This window comes from Cavia porcellus, unplaced genomic scaffold (assembly GCF_034190915.1).
Source record: "Cavia porcellus strain 051 isolate PalLab524CR breed Dunkin Hartley unplaced genomic scaffold, mCavPor4.1 scaffold_8, whole genome shotgun sequence".
NCBI lineage: Eukaryota > Metazoa > Chordata > Mammalia > Rodentia > Caviidae > Cavia > Cavia porcellus.
The window spans coordinates 43,189,827-43,206,518 of record NW_026947491.1 but is presented as its reverse complement, the minus strand read 5'-3'; the positions used below and the strand labels follow the sequence as shown (position 1 = coordinate 43,206,518).

Sequence of the window (16,692 nt, the reverse complement as noted above, 5' to 3'; positions counted from 1 at the left end):
TTATTTCTCACTTCTGTTGTATTTACCTATTATCTGATACATATTAGAATTTATATGTAAATATGTGTTTTCTTTTGTGGTGCTGGGAACTCAAGCCCTTTAAAGCTCCTTGAAAGTAAGAACCAAATCTTATACTTTTCCTCCCCTGAACCATGGCATTTACAACCCCAGGCTACTCTGAGTGCTCAGTGGGAACTCACTGACCATGTGATCTGCCATGCAGACATGAGATACCTGGATTCTACATGGGCTTAAACTATGAGGGTAGCTTGTGCATTTTGTTACTTCTTGCAATCTTGCCCGTAAGGCCAATGAGGGCTCTTTCCCCATCCCCACTAGCCTGCACCACTCACCCACAATGGAGAGGATGACAACCACGAAGTCAAAGATGTTCCAGCCAATGGTGAAGTAGTAGTGCCTCAAGGCAAACATTTTGAGCACACACTCACAGGTGAAGAAGATGACGAAGACCAGATTAATCCAGTAGAGAATGTTTTCCATCTGCTTGCTCTGAGTGTCCGTCTCCACCATCATTGTCACCATGTTAAGGCAGATGAGCATCATGATAACAATATCAAAGGCTTGTTGAGTGACAAAATCAAAGACGATACCTTGGATTTTGTTCTGGGGAAAGAGGGAAGGAAAGACCCAACAGGATTCATGAAAACCTTTCTGAGCAGACCTGTGGGAGCTGCCGTCCTTTTCACAGAAGTGCTCTGCTCTTTTCTGTTAGTGCTGGCAACTCTCTCCTGCTGCTTCATCAGGGCTGCCTCACCTCGAAGCAGCGCAAGTGGCCCTCTTCTCTCCTAAGCCTGCGACGTCACACATTTCTGGAGGCCTTCTGACTTCTCTGGATGCCCATCTCTCCTTAATCTCTTCTTTCTTAATGCTAGCACACGAGGAGAGCTCATCCATCCCTACTGCTTACCTGGCATCTACACAGCTATGCTTTTCCTTCAACATCTCTCCTTGATGATTTATTAGATTTAATGTAGAACCAAATCTTCTCCTCTGCCTCTCAACCAGCTTGTTCATCTCCTCTCTTATTCATCCAGTCTCTCAAGCCAGAAATCTGTGACTTTTTTTTTTTTTTTGTCTTTTTCGTTTTTATCGGTACCAGGGATCGAACTCACGACTGCCTGCTTGCAAGGCAGGCGCGTATGCCGCTGAGCTAAATCCCCAGCCCCTCAAGCCAGAAATCTGAAGGTCCATTTCTTTCATCTCCCTCATCCCCCTTCTGATTCATTGAAGGTATTGTTGTGGACTCTTCCTCCAAGAATATTACTGGAACTAACCTGCTTCACTCCATTTTTGAGTGGTCTACTACTGTAAGCCACCATCACCGGTGATCCACTTTTTTTTTTTTTTTTTCCTTTTTAAGACAGGGTCTCACTATGTAGGTCAGGCTGTTCTTGGGCTCACTTTGTAGCCAGTCTCGAATTTGCAGTGATCCCCTGCCTCAACCTCCCAAGTGCTGGCATTACAGGCGTGCACCACCACGCCCAGTTTCTCTAAATCTTTTATCTGTTTTTGGGTGGGGATTTAGCTCAGCGGCATAAGGACCTGTCTTGCAAGCAGGCTGTTGTGAGTTCAATCCCCAGTACTGATAAAAAAGAAAAAAGACAAAAAAAAAAAATCTTTTACCTGTTCTTGCTTCGTCTCTTGCCCTTATCCAGTGTAGTCACTAGTCATGTGTGATCATTTAAAGAAATAAATGGATCACATCATTCTCCCACTTAAAATCTTTCAATAGCTTCTCCTTGGCCTTGCAACAAAAAATCACTATTGTTAACCTGGCTGACAGACTCCTCCACAGTCAGATCCTGCTTATTGCAGCCTCTCCTCTGGCTCCTTGCTTCAAGGTCAAACCAACTTTTCCTGCTTCTAAAGCCTTGGCTGCTTTGCCAGGAAGCCCTTTCCCTGGCTCTCTGATGCCTTCTCATTCACTTCAGGAGACCCTCATAACCCTCCATTTCTCTGTCACAGCCCTTCCCCCATGTTATTGTAGCTGTTTGTTTACTTATTACTACCCTCCCCCCCAGTATATTTTAAGCCCCAGGGAATCAGTGTCTAAACCTTATCACTTTATGCTAAGTACCTGGTACATAAAGGGAGATCTATAATTATGTGCTAAATGAATGTCAATCACTTGTTATTGTTTTAAACCATACCAAGTTTTTATATTTTACTATGGAAGAATTTCCACATGTAAAGTACTGAACACAACTTCAGAATCATTAATTCTTTCTCATTTTCTTTAGTCAAGTTCTATCACGAAGTGGACAGTCTTTTTTTGTTTTTTGTTTGTCTCACTATGTAGCTGAGAGACACTGCGTAGCTCAGCCTGGCCTCAACTTCTGCCCCAGCCTGCCTGGGATTACAGATGTGCACCACCATATCCAGCTGGAAAGTCTTAATGTCACGGAACTGTACCAACGATTTTCTTTCTTAAGATTTCCCTGATTTTTTTTTTTTTTTTTTTAAGAAGTGCTTGGGCACTTGGGCTGCTGCCTATTTTTAGGACTGGAAATAACTTTGTGGTTTTCAAACTGCTCTGCAAAAGCCAAGGTTTTTCCCTCTGCAGGCACAGATGTGGGGTCTGCAGGGAGAGTGCTCTGGAGTCCTAATTCTGGCTATAAGAAGTAAGTTCTACCTTTACGCCCACAAATTAGAACAACAGGTAAGTTTTGACTTTAAAGGTTCTGCAATTTTGTATTTTAAAATTACTTTAACTTGAAAAGAATTTTAGACACTTTTGAGATTGTTTCTTGAAATGAGAGAATGAGAGAATGGCAACCAAGGAATGGTGAAGCAAACTTCAGCCCCAAATCTACTGTGGGAAAGGGTCAATTACAGAGCTGAGATGAGAGTACCAGGCTCTCCTGCTTTCATCCTCTTCTGCTCTGCCAGCCAGAAGTGCATTCGAGCTCCCAGACACATCCTGCAAAGCCATACTTGTTGGCACCAAAGCTAAGAAAGTAAAGACCAAATCTTATCTTGAGCTGGCAGGAAAGGGGTCAGTGCTTGTTCATTTTTCTTTTGTTTATTTCTGGTTGTTTCTTTAAACCTTTCTCTACCCGGGCCAGGGTCAGTGTAGCGAGCATACCGATCTTTGGGTGCTTCCCACAGAGGAGAGGTCAGGTATGAATGTAAATCCAAGCCATACCTCCATCTCTGTTCTGCTGCTCAGTCACTCAGGTCTTTTGGACAGGGCAACGAGGAGACAACCAGTGGGCACTTACCTATTTCCTTTGCAGTAACCCTACCAGTCTTTTTCCAAATGGCTTCTCAGTGTGCCTGTAGCCTGCACAAAGTACTCACCAAAGGACGGGGAATGGGTTTCTGTGGTTTCTTTGAGCCCAGCTTTTTCATGGCATTGTAGTATTTCTTCTGTTCCTCAGTCATGAAGATGTCCTGACCTCCAAAGTAAAGGAGGGAAGAAGAGAACAGCAATCACAACCAGCTCTCCCATGCTAAGGCAAGAGACCTTGAGATGGAGCGAGACTTACTGCTTTCCTTCTCATTTTAGCTGACAGCTCTCTTAAGTGTGGCAGATCTAAAACAATCTACTTCAAAGAGGTAGAGGCTTTGTTTTCAGCTTGGGATTTCTGAGATTTGTCTTAGGGAAGGTAAGTTTGAGACCAAGGACTGGGAAGTCACATCTTACAGTCTCATGCTACATTTTTTGGGTCTGATTTCCTGATAAAATCCTAGAAAATATACTTTAAAATGAAAAGGTTTTTAAGTTGTGGTTAATTTGGAAAATCTGGTGTAAAAAGGCAGTGTGGAAAGTTTTTTGTCTTATAAAATGAAATGACAAAGCAATCTTTTCAATTTGCTTTAGAAAGACTGTGGACTATCTGGGACAAAAACAAAGTGGACTTTCTACGGGTGGCCTCTCAAACCCCAACTTGCTAGATTTAATCCCTAGGCATTAACATGGAGGATTACAAATCTGGGCAGTGCCTGCTTCTTGCTGTGGCTACTCATTTGCCATTTTACCCTGGTTCCAGAGGTGTTCTCGGCCCCTACCCAAGAGACCCAAGCCAGTATTAGACCTCAAAAATAACACACTGCTAACGAGTGTGATAAACCACACACTGTGAAATCCAGCTCTCAACAGAGTTCATCAGGACTAATGCTCACTGGGGCCATGGCATAGCAAGGTGACAATTTGGATTTTAGAGAAAGAGGCCATTTTCCTTTTAGAAAAAAAGAGACAGAGGTCCTGTCATCTGGGTTGACTGTGGCCACTACCAATGTGGGAAGGAGACCTATCTTTTTCTTTTGTTGATTGAAGTTATCAATGATGACACCAATGAAGAGGTTCAGGGTGAAGAAGGAGCCGAAGATGATGAAGATGACAAAGTAGATGTACATGTAGATGTTGTCTTCATACTTAGGCTGCTCATCAGGCTGTCAAAGGACAAGAACAAAGGATGAGTTAGGACCTCGCCTGGGGTCTGGGTACGTTATTCCAACATGCGGAAGCCAGAAGCCACCTGAGTGCAGGACAAGCTGGGGCGGGGGAGCCCTTGGTCCTCTCTGCTTGCTTCCACCTCCATACTGGCAGTTCAGGCCCTGAGAGGCCACTAGCACTGCTGTGACTTAGGTGGAGAAGACACAGATTATATGGCGAGGGCCAGGGAAGGAGTGTTTGCTGAAAGCTACACTTTCATTTCCCAGTAGGACTGAAGAGTTGACAGCTCCATTTGGGCCAAGTACAAATCAACTGTGTAATCATCTGGAGCCAATGTGAGAGGGTGAGGTCTTACTGAGAGGAGGAATGTGACCTATAGTCAAAGCAAGCAATTAATGTTCCAAAGAGAAATTTCAATTCCTCTGTCTCCCACTCCCTTTCTCTCATTTTGATGGACCACCGTGCTACCCATCAGAAACCATCAGGACAGTTGTGTTTCACCATCATGTTCTTACCTTTCGGGAATCTACGGCTGCATACATGATGTCCATCCAACCTTTGAAGGTCGCCTGGGAAAGAGTCAGTCATTAGACAGTGCCGAGTAGGGAGGGGGTAAGAGTCTAGGCAGGGGTTCCAAAGGCCAGGCTTAGATTCAGGAAAAATGCTGGACAGGGAATTTGGACAGAGAATTTTCTTTAATCAATACAGGTCCCAAGGGGGCTTTGGGTAACATCAAAGTTTGACAAAGACACGTGTTCATGACAGCAACTGTATCAATGCTTTAATACAAGGTCTTAAAATGAGCTTGAGAAGCCTGCCTGAAGCCAGGGCAAAGGCCCATTTATGAGGCAGTGGTAAGAATACGCGGGAGGTGCTTCCAACTTTTTTCTTCACTGGCAAATTGTTTTTAAAAGGTATTAAGCAATGGGAGTGAGGAAACATTTACGTTAAAAAACATTTACGTTAAAAAACAAACAGATTAGAACTTAACCCCTATTAGTATACACCCATGGAACTGTACGCTAGTGGCAATACTGGCTTCATCCTTGAAAGTCATTTTCCAATTTGCCTTTAGTCTATTCTATCTTGCTTGATTTTGGGAATAAATACAAGTAAACAATTTAATATTCTCCATGTTTTATTTAACCAGATTCTAAGCTTTCTTAGGGCGTGGGAAGGTCTTTATTCATCTGTGGTCCTACTGCTCAGCATGGCACCTCTCACATGGCGGGACTGCACACAATGCCTTGCTGGCTGGTTGATGTGCATTTACTTTCTGGAGTTGCTCTAATTTGGATTCAATTTGTGGGTCCAGTTTTATGAACTGGAATAGAAATGCTAAGGAACTTTGGAATGGGATAAAATACAGCTCATTCCATTCACTGTGCCTTCTATTCCTATTTAACAGTGAGTGTTTGATATGTGTTAGGTTAGATTGATAGCTTCAACTATAGTATTGCATTTAACTTTCAACAGCTGAATGATGTGGGCATGGTGGTAACGGTCATAAAAATACTGTACATAATAGCAATTACTATTACATAACGTACATTATGTACATACTACACATAAAAGCAATTACTATTGTTATAAATTTTTTTAAAATCAAGATTTATAGGCTCAGTGGCCTATGCCTATAATCCTGTACTCTGGGAAGCTAAGGTAGAAGGATCACAAGTTCAAATCTAGGCTGGAAAGTTTAGTGATCACTATACCACTATATTATGCTACAGCAATCTTTATTTATTGCTGAGAGGAACTCTGCTTCTTGAACACAAAGACAGATTCCCTTTGAATGAGACCCTGTAGAAGGCTGTGGCTCCCTGAAACGGGTCTGGGATATAACATTGTTCTCTTGGTCCTATAGAGAGTAATCCTGATTCTGGAAAATAAATTCAGTGAAGTTTTCTGCTACAAATGATAACAATACTTACTACTTGAAGAAGGGCCAGATAGCCTGCCCCGACGTTGTCAAAGTTGATCTTCACGTTCTTCCATCTAATCTCTGTGTTGTTGCCCTCCATGAGCTTCTCACATTCAGTTTTATTGTTGACAAATTCAATTTCGAATCGGATCTCTGAAGTCTCATTGAAGCAGTAATGGTATTTGCCGGCAAACAGGTTAACGCCCATGATGCTGAAAATCAGCCAGAAGATGAGACACACCAGCAGCACATTCATGATGGAGGGGATGGCGCCCACCAAGGCATTCACCACCACCTGCATTGGAAGGGGAGGCCGCTGAGTGCCGCAGGACAGTGGAAGGAGCACATTCTTTTGGTTTCCAGGAGGGGAATGACATTTGTGTTACTTGTTCTGCTATGGAAACATTATGTTCTTTTTGACATTAGAGCGACTGGACAGATCCATAAGTAGGACCCTAAATTTCTCATCTATGAACTGTATTTTTGGGGAATTAAAAAAAATCTTATCTTTAACAAAAACTCCCCTGCCCAAGTTGACCCTGATCGTCTCTTTTAAGCACCAACCTGGGTGAAAAAATGCTTTCTTAGTCCAGTCTCCCTCCTCTTCAACTCATAAAATATCCCCCCATGGGGAATCTGAGCAACTGCAAGCTCACTAGTCACCTTTCAACAGACATTCCCCCTCTGAAAAACAAGACACGATTGTTCAAAATCACACGGCACTGCCCTTTGGGTAAGCAGTGAATCACTCAATGGCACATAATGTCTCTTTTATGACTATGCAAGGCCAGTTATCTTATTTCAGGCAATAGCTGAGCATGCATATTTTGCAGGCTCAAAGGAAAAAAAAAAAAAAGCTATATTCCCTCTACCAAACAGTGTGTAATGAAATCTGAACAGATGTAGTTTTCCCTAGTTCGTTCTTAATTAGCCTTCTCTTCTGACTTGGTAGGTTTCTTAATCTAAGAGTGACTCCTGCTTGGCTAATGCTGATGTCTCTGCTCAATCCAGGGCTTGGTTCCATTCTTCACAACATATTAGAAATCAAAATGACAAGGTTTTATTGTTTTTGAATGGTTTTCGATTAGACCACTGCTCTAGATACTCAACAACTGGCATAGTGTTACAAATCACTACCACAGTAAGGTCAAAAAATTTTTTTTAAAAAAGCAAAGGAAAAAGCCCCTAGGAACTTAAGTTTCTAGGTTGCTGGGGTTTTTTTCCCTATATTGTTTTTAACTGTGATTTTGCTTCACCCTGGAAGTGAGAGTGGCTTGACAACATCTCCACTGTTGTAGCAGTTTTCATTAGAGTCCAGGTGTTTCCAAAGGTCACTTGTCAAGTGGCAGGACAGAAAATAAGACTGGTTTCATCTCTTCCCAATTCTTACTTGCTGTCTTACATGGGGCTGCTAAAGTCAGAAAGGTTTTGCTAATGTAATGTGAGAATACTTCTTCCTTTTTCTAGAATCTGAGGTGGACTGATGGAGTGAATAGACAGTAGGAAATGAAGCCTGCCTTCTCATGTTTTCCCTCGACAAGGTAACAAATATTACCATGCCCTGCGCTGATTTTTCAGTGCACATAAGTCATTGGTAAGCTGTTACGCAGTACAGCATAGAAAAGGTGGAAGGGTTGTGCTCTACAGGGAAGCCAGGGGACAGCTCTGGGGCCTTGCTTGAGCTTGACAATGCTTAGGTTTTCCTTACCTTTGACGCTTTACACTGCATGGGTACTCCTCAGAACGTGTGGCTGAGGAGAGCTACCTGTCTTGTCCTATATAAAAAAGGCAACAACATTCTGCAAGGAAGTCATTTTCTTTTAGATTAAAATACTCACTTTTTGTTTCTTCTACTTATATATGAAGGCCTTAAGATTGAAAGACAGTTACTTCTTAGTTCTTAGACCAAGAAATCTCTTCTAGATCTGATAATTTTGTTATTAGTATAAAATGTTAATCATTCTGAGCAATATATGAAATTTGGAAATCTGAATATCTGAAACTTGGAAAATCTTCAATGTTCTTTTAGAGAATGCTAATCATTTATATATATTTATATTACCGAATTGGTCAGGTAATCAGATTTGAACTTCACCTCTCATTCTACAGTTGTTCACCTTTGGTGAGAGCACCAAAAAGCAATGAAGTATGCAAAAGAACAGGCAAAAGGAGGATGGTCCATAAATGGCACAACCAGTCTTTAAACAATGAGAGGTTATGTAAAGATTTAAAAGCTCAAGTCTATGTGACAGCATTTTGCAGCAGGGCTTAAGTGAGACCATGCTCTTCTGTTACACTATTACCAGTGTGAAGTAGGGAAGTAGCCCCTAAAATGTGGAAACCTAAAAATGCTGGTTTTCATTGTAATCCAGAACCTACCACCTTCAGGGACTCTTCTCACTGTACACAAATGATCTTAAACCCAGGCTACCTACCCCATCCTACATGGTACCTATGTGTTAAAAGTTAAATAGGGATAATATTTATAGCATGGAAAAATGTATCAACTGAGTCATGTCTTTGAACTCTATATTATATTCATAGATCTGATCAAAGGACACAAACGAATCTACTGAATTATTTTTTTTTCTTTTTTTGTCTTTTTCCTTTTTATCGGTACCAGGGATTGAACTCACGACTGCCTGCTTGCAAGGCAGGCGCTTATGCCACTGAGCTAAATCCCCAGCCCCTACTGAATTATTTTAAATTATGACATAAAAGTCCTAATAAAATCTAAAGTATTTATAATATGCAAATGTAACTTCATTTACCAATTACAACCAAAAATCTTATCTTAGTTTCATGAACTAAGTAAACAGAGTTGATAAACTTTACTAATAATTCATCCTTATTGTGAACATCAGCTGATAAGGCACCACATGTTAAATGGAAATTGTTTAACAGTGCTCTAAACAGAATTATCATTGTGCTGTTATTCTCAGCAACCACAGAACAAGAAACCAGTTCTTATTTTGAATTCACACTAAAGATACAATATAAATGACAATTCAAATTTCTACTGATACTTGCTTGATAAACTGGATCTTCTCTTTTGCTATTACTCTCTAGTTATACTGTCTATGCATGATGAAATGCATTGTTGCTAAAAACTAGCCATAGTACAGAAATATTCAGTTAGGCTCTAGAATCCTATAAAAAGCTACTTTTCAATGGAAATTTATCTTTAATAACTGATACAAATCTCAACTGATGAGAAAATTCCAATGGATGCTAATCTTACAGTATTTTAATCTTTTGTTTGCCTAGATATTATTGCTGTCCATTAAATACTATAAAACCTGTCAAGCAGCTTTTAATATCTGGCAGAGGGAACATGGCTTTAATGGACAACTATATACTGACAACAAAAATGCATGCATGCTTCACAGCATTCCTATTGTATACCCTAAAAATTTAATAGCACAGCAAAATCTTTAAGGATTACTATGAAGGAGAGAAAAGCAAAGAACTAAGTTAAGTATTCCTTTGCCAATAGCAGAAGTGTTTCAGTTTTCTTTTCTTTGGTTTGAGGAAGGAGAGAGGAGAATGAAGTGAATATTCCAGGACAGGCCAGGGACAGATGCTCCCTCTCAAGACGTCTGAGTCTGTAATTGGAGCAGCACAGTGACAGTTGAGCCCATCTGCATGGATGGTATTCAGTTCATGAAGTTTTCTTATTTGAAATGTTCTGATGACAATCTCACAAGTGTTGACATATAGAATAATTGAAACTAAAGAATGGAATTGCAGCTTTGGGCAAACGTTGCTGTCCATATTTTCTTAACTGAAAAGAGCTTGCTGCAGACGCTTTCCAAATAAAAGTTTCTACTGATTTGATTTCCTACTGTAGACCTCTGGTGCTTTTTGAGAGTTGATGGTAAAATGTTTTTAATGGAATGGAAACAGGGTTCAGGGAAGCAGGAAAAAAGAGGAACTAAAGGGAAAAGGTAGGATTACTGAAAGGGTTCCTGCATCCAAATTACTCAAGTAACTTCTGGTTGAGCAAAGCCCTGAGGACTGCTTCTGCCTCAAGGACAGAGGTGACAGCAGTGAGCAAACAAAGCAGGTGAGTAACAAGTATCAGCTGGGTGTTTCTCTGGGGAAGGGAGGGAGATGCTTCCTTCAGATATGACCAACTTCTATTTAAGAGAGTCAGGAGTACTGTTTGTCTTTTTTGAGACAGGGTCTCACCATGTAGTCCAGGTTGGCCTTCAACTCACTTTGTAGCCCAAGCTGGCCTCGAACTCGCAGCAATTCTCTGGCCTCAGTCTCTCAAGTGCTGGGATACAGGCATGACCACCATGCCCAGCCTACAACTACTGTTAGGGGATGTGAAGGATCACAGTGACATGTTCCAAGTATTGCCCTCCATGAAACTTTTCGAGTTGCATCCTGTCCTTGGTTTTTCAGTCATCAAAATGAACTATCAGTTCTATAACAAAACCACTGTATTATATTTACCCCACAAAATGTGGCATGGCAGGAGTAGAATGAGCATTTTAACTCTATATTTAGCTATACCATGCCATCTAAAACCACCGAATCCTGCGCAGTATACTCTTGTCCTACCTAACACTAGCCTGACTGTGGCAATGATCTTACTGCACACGTTCTAAAATCATTCTTTGCTGTGGGAGACTTAGAACTCCCAGTTCATTCTTCAGCTAAAATAAATTTGTGCTGCTGTGGAACTGCCCTTCCTGCAATATGGGAGGGCTACAGAAAGCTCACATTTAGTAAATCAAACTGTGACTGTGCTACAGAAGAAACATGAGTTTACTGCAAAAAGCATTTTTTTCTGAACAAACTAAAATAATAAAATCTCCAAGTCCCAATGCAATTTGTATCCTCCTGTGCAACTGTGAGTTCCTTTGTGGAGTACCAGCCAAGGATCACAGGTGAGGAGTGAATGGAGCAGCACTGTCCTGGTATCTGCTTTCTCCCATCAGTCGTGCTTCATGTGCACTATTGCAATACTTAAGTTTTATTCCCACATGGTGCTATTTGCACAATTAAAAACATATCCTCTGGTTTGCTCTCCTGCATGTACTCAACATCTGAAATGAAACAAGTTTTCTTGATTTCATTAGGTATGTAGGATCTCTCTGATTACCACAGGGCAACTATCAACACCAAAACCAGCTGTCCATTTGATTTTAGATCAACTTTTTGGTTTGAGTGTGTGTACACATATGCACACATGCACAATCATTAAAAACAAAAGCAACAAGAAAAAAGGCACCCAAAGAAGGAGCCTTATTTTTAAGTTGGCAGGGTGACTGCCCCTTGCATTGTTTGGATTTGGGTGGAATATCACCAAAGTAGGAACAAGAAGTCTTGAGAGACTTCAAAACTAGCTAATACTCAGTCATCTGGCATTGTTCCTGGTGTTGTCTTGACAGTGTGAGGACAGGGGACCATATAGCATGGGCAGAGGGTTGGGGGTGAGGAGGAAAGCTTTGCTACCAGACAGAGGCTGCCAGTCCTTATGGGACTGGGCTGAGAACAACAAGGTGCAATAAGAGGAATCAGAATAGAAAGGAAAGCATTTCTTCTCCCAGGGCCACCCAAATTCTGCTCCATCCCCAGTACCAGGCCTGCCATTCCATCCTCAAGCCCCTTATCTACTGCATTCCCAGTGACACGAAGGCCACAGCCCCCACCTGGCTGATGCTTCTACGCAGCACTCTCCCTGCCTGAAGCCTATGTATTTCAGCGGGTCTAGGGATTTAATTCCCCTTCTTTGCACCTGGTGATTCTCCCTATTAAGTAACAGCCCAGAAAGCCGCCCCAAATGCTACAGGTAAGCCAGGCCAAATGAGAATAGCCAATGTTAACATGTTCTGCGATGGCATGTTGTTGGGCGTGGGGCCAATATTAATGTGATGAGGCAGCTTAATGCAGCTCCCGTGCGCACGGGGCAGGTGCGAGGGAGAAAGTGGAGGATCAAATCGGCAGCTGCATCACAGAATTGGTGTTTGAATGATCTTTCCACCGTGTGATCAGTTCTAGCATGCTTAAACAGTTTCCATTGGCATGCAGAAGGATCAGCTACTCTTAGTATCTTACCCTCATCCCTTCAAATCGTGATAAGGCTCTTAAGGGTCTCAAAGCTCTTAGGGTCCTAAGGGACTTTATGGCACCTAGTTCCGAGTAGCCCAGGGCATTAGCTATAAGGCTGACTAAAGAGACCTACACAGAAACAGAAGAGAAAAACAAAAAACAACAAAAAGGGAAACAAACAAAAAAAAAAAAACAAGAAACAAACAAAAAACAAGAAAGAAAAAAAAAGGTTCCAGAGTGTTAGAATAAAGCCCCTAGCACTGATTACACGTATTGGGTCCCACCCCCCCAAGGTTGAGGAAGTGGGTAACACCAGCTGCCTACTTCAACTTGACTCAAACGACCTGGAAGGAAAGGTGGTTGAGAGAGGCACAAGAAAAAACACAAAGGGAAGAGAAAGTTGAGAGAAGGCAGTAGGACAAATGCACAAATTGGAAAGGGAAGAGGCTGAAGGGAGAGGGAGAGAATGAGGAAGTTCCATTGGAAGGAGAGGAGCCTGAAGAGATGACAAGAACCTTACCCTCGCCCTTTATAGTCTCTGCAGGTCCCAGAAGTTCCCATTAAATTAAGCCAGACAAATTTAATGGTACCTATGGAAAAGAATACAGATAAATACATAGACTCCATACAAGCTGCCCCTCCTCAGCTCATTCACCATGGAATTTCCAACAGGGACAAGCTCTCTTACTCCTGATTGACAAGAAACCATTGTTTGAGAATTTCATGAATCACAACATGGACAAAGGAAACATTCAATAAATATCACAGGTAACTTCCTGTAGTTCTCAAGAAGCAAAGAATGAAATGAGGAAATTCCTTGACAAAATTTTGGCCCCATGAGTGCTCACTTAGGTATTTCTCACTTTTTGATTTGGAGACAGGGTCTCACTTATGTAGTTCAGCTGGCTTTGAACTCATGGCAATCCTGCCTGTCTCCCAAGTGCTAGGATAACAGGCCAATGCCACTGTGTTCAGCATCTTATTATTATTATTATTATTATTATTTTGGTACTGGGGATCAAAGTTACGACTGTGCACTTGCAAGGCAGGCGCTTATGCTGCTGAGCTAAATCCCCAGACCCAGTATCTTATTTTTAACTGTAATAACCTTTTCATCATAATAAGCATAGTCCGGGCCTAAGATCTAGAGTAGGTCTTGATCACTGAATCCTTACTTTTCCTTATAATTTCCATTCTTTCTTAACAGAGCAGCTCTAAATAAACTGGCCCCAGCTCTGTCAACTCCAGGGCAATCTTCTGTAACTCTCACCATTAGGTTAATAGCTGGAAGAATTCTTGAAGGAAAAACTGTCTTAATTTATAAAGAGACTTATACTGCCGATTCCTGGGCCCGTGCTCTTTCTTCTTCTATGGAGAAACTACAGAAGGAAAATCTAGCCCCAGCAAAGAGGTCATCTGACAGTGTTTTAACAGAATCATCAGTGTCTGAATGACCAGAGATGCTTTGCTGGCATACTGAGGAGAAGCCTGCAGGTTTCTATGGCTACACTGAGGTTAAGGGCTTTCCCAGACTTACAGGGGGCAACTTACTTTGCTTTACCAGATTTCTCAGAGCAATTACTATGAGCACCCTAACAATGAAAACTGGCCACATCTAGGACTGCCTCAGCCTGACCCAGGGGACACAGAGCTCTTTAGGGGAAACGAGACATAAACATACTCTTAGCTGATCAAGTCCTAGAATGTTTGGGCTCAGGGTTTCCTGGGTTGGCCGTCTTCTTATACTTTAGCACGGATTCTGGGGTAATTTAGGATAGTCCTACAAATAGCTCTTAAATTCCTTCTACTAGGAAGTGGTAGCTGTAGGTCTACCTGTTAAAATAATGTTTTACAGAAAAATTAGAATAGCAGCAATCTATCATTTGGTTTGATTTGCTACTTTTTATTTCTATCCTAAGGCTTCAGTTCTTTGATTCTGTGTTTTTGTGAACTGTATGTGTACAAACACATATACATTTTCTTTCTTTCTTTCTTTCTTTTTTTTTTTTTTTTTTTTTTTTGCATAACTAAGCAGCAGAGATAGCAGGGTAAAGAGGTGCAAAGTCAAAGATCTAGTGAGGGTCAGGAATGAGTAGATTTAAAGGTTTAGTTTTTAAAATTGGGTATGATGGGCTGGGCGTGGCAGCACACAATCATAATCTCAGCGCTCAGGAGGCTGAAGGAGCAGTATTACCCAAAATTTGAGGCCAGCTTGGACTACACAATGAGTCCAAGTCTAACCTGAAATACACAGCAAGACCCTGTATCCAAAAAAAAAAAAAAAATCATGTGTGAAGCAGTGGCACATGCCTGCAATCCCAGCATGGAGGGAGACTGAGGCAGAAGGATGAAAAGTTCGAGTCCTAGCTAGGCAACTTAGTGAGACTCTGTCTTAAAATAAAAAATAAAAAGGGCAGGGATTGTAGTTCAGCACAAAGTCTCCGAGTTCAATTTCTAATACTGCCTCCTCCAAAGGAATCAAACAAACAAAACGGGATATGAACTTTGATATTTGTACATACTCATTACCCTTCAGCTGAGGTATCTTCTCTGGAGTCCTAGGCATTGTCCAAAGCAAATCTGCGACTAGACGCTGACCTATTAGGCACCAATATTTTCTTTCTTTCTTTAAGTATTGGGAATTAAAACTCAAAGCCTTTGCACCGAGCTACATCCTCATCCATTTTCTATTTTGAGACAGGGCCTCACTAAGTTGATAAATTGCCCAGGCTGGGGTTGAATTTGCAGTCCTCTTGTCTAGTTTCCAAGGGTAGCAGGATTATAGCAGTGAGTCAACCAGCTACTATCCAGAGAGGGTTCATCTCTGCCTGAAACAAGGGCCTCAAAAGCTTTTATAGATCATAGTAGCACCATCCAATCACTTGCCCTCTATTCATAATTCTCAGCAAAAATCTGCTATCTACTGTTCTCAATTCTTAAACCACAATAATCTAAAACTGCCAGATTCTTAGTGAGGCTTTAAACAGGTACATGTGAAGGTAAGTTAGCCTAATGAAACCAAATACATAGGTTCAAAAGTTCCTGAGGGTTATCCTGTGAAACTGCCAGGTAAAAACTGTGGAAAAACAGCTTTGAGTGGTCAGAGGCTCCACAAAAGGCATGAAGTTCTAGGTTCTTCAGAATGGGTAACTTATCTGCTTACGATCAGATCACCAGTGGGGAGAAGGATGAAGACAAAGAGGCAAATTCAGAGCTGACTCTAAACGTTGTTGAGAGGTAATGTGTTCCACTGATCAATGAAGCCAACATCTCCTGAGATAGGACTAAAAGGTCTTATCTGGGTTATTGTTTAGCAGCTGAGGACTCTCTTATAAACTTCTGAATCTCCATGTTAAACTCTCATTGGACATAAGCAGAATATGTTGCACTTTATGTAATGAATTGAACCTAAAAGAAAAGAAAGCTGAGGAGTCAAAATTCAGGTCATCCATGGCTGCAGACATGAAGAAAATGAAAACTGGGTGATTTTTTCAAAACAATTAATCATTTCCACAGAGAACCTTCTCAAGTAGTCTATGCTCAGGATGGGGCACGTGGTCTTTGAAAGTTCCTGATTAATCTCTACAAATCATGGGGGAGATTTTTCTGGAGAACATAACAACTTTCTTTTATTGGACACAATCTCCAGCGAAGCAAAGACCTGAGCAAAGTAACATATCCCAGGGCATATTAATAAAGAGAACTGACCTTAGAAGTTGTCTGGATTATCTGCATGAGTTTAAATAAATAAACAAAAAAGTACTCTCAGCAGCTTTAAGAGACCAGGAAGAATGGATGCCTTTAGGGAAACAAACGTGGAGATGAATGACAGAATGACAGACTCCAGCATCAAGTTGCCAATGGACAAAATGAGAGGAAGAGGGTCTTTCAGAGATGGTACCGAGTTGGGACCTAAAATTTTACCTGCAAGTTGTTCTAAAATGCCAAGGGAACCAGATGGCTTACCCAAATAGGCAGCAAAAACGAGGATAATTCCAGCTGTCCAGTTGCTACTCCAAATCTTCTTCCCCACCCACCATTCAATGGCAGCCATGGTGCAGCTGCAGTAATGGACTCGGGTGTTCTCACTTAGCACACTGCCTCATACTGGTTCTTCGTGTGTAAATCTCATCATTTTAGGCTCCTAGACAAAAGTACCCATATCTATTGTTCTTTTCCCTGCACACCTTTGCATACTGTGGATGCTCAATAAACACTGGACATGGAAAACTAAATGAACTCTTTTGTGAGACACAAAAGATCAATAGAAAGATGGTTCCCAGGA

The 16,692-nt window shown here is 41.4% G+C and overlaps 1 protein-coding gene across 5 annotated transcripts in view; it reads right to left on the bottom strand.

Annotated features, from left to right (window-relative positions):
- Scn8a (sodium voltage-gated channel alpha subunit 8) overlaps window positions 1-16,692 on the bottom strand; it is a 170,672-nt gene that overhangs the window by 9,144 nt on the left and 144,836 nt on the right. For 3 of the 5 annotated variants that reach the window (XM_063254785.1, XM_063254784.1, XM_063254783.1), the window contains exons 21-26: window positions 12,414-12,536; window positions 6,355-6,639; window positions 4,936-4,989; window positions 4,279-4,416; window positions 3,322-3,426; window positions 354-624 (exon numbers count right to left, since the gene is read on the bottom strand). In XM_063254785.1, coding sequence (XP_063110855.1) covers window positions 354-624; window positions 3,322-3,426; window positions 4,279-4,416; window positions 4,936-4,989; window positions 6,355-6,639; window positions 12,414-12,536 — 976 coding nt within the window. The remainder of the gene's footprint in view (window positions 1-353; window positions 625-3,321; window positions 3,427-4,278; window positions 4,417-4,935; window positions 4,990-6,354; window positions 6,640-12,413; window positions 12,537-16,692) is intronic. The other 2 variants (XM_063254787.1, XM_063254786.1) reach the window with 1 other exon arrangement.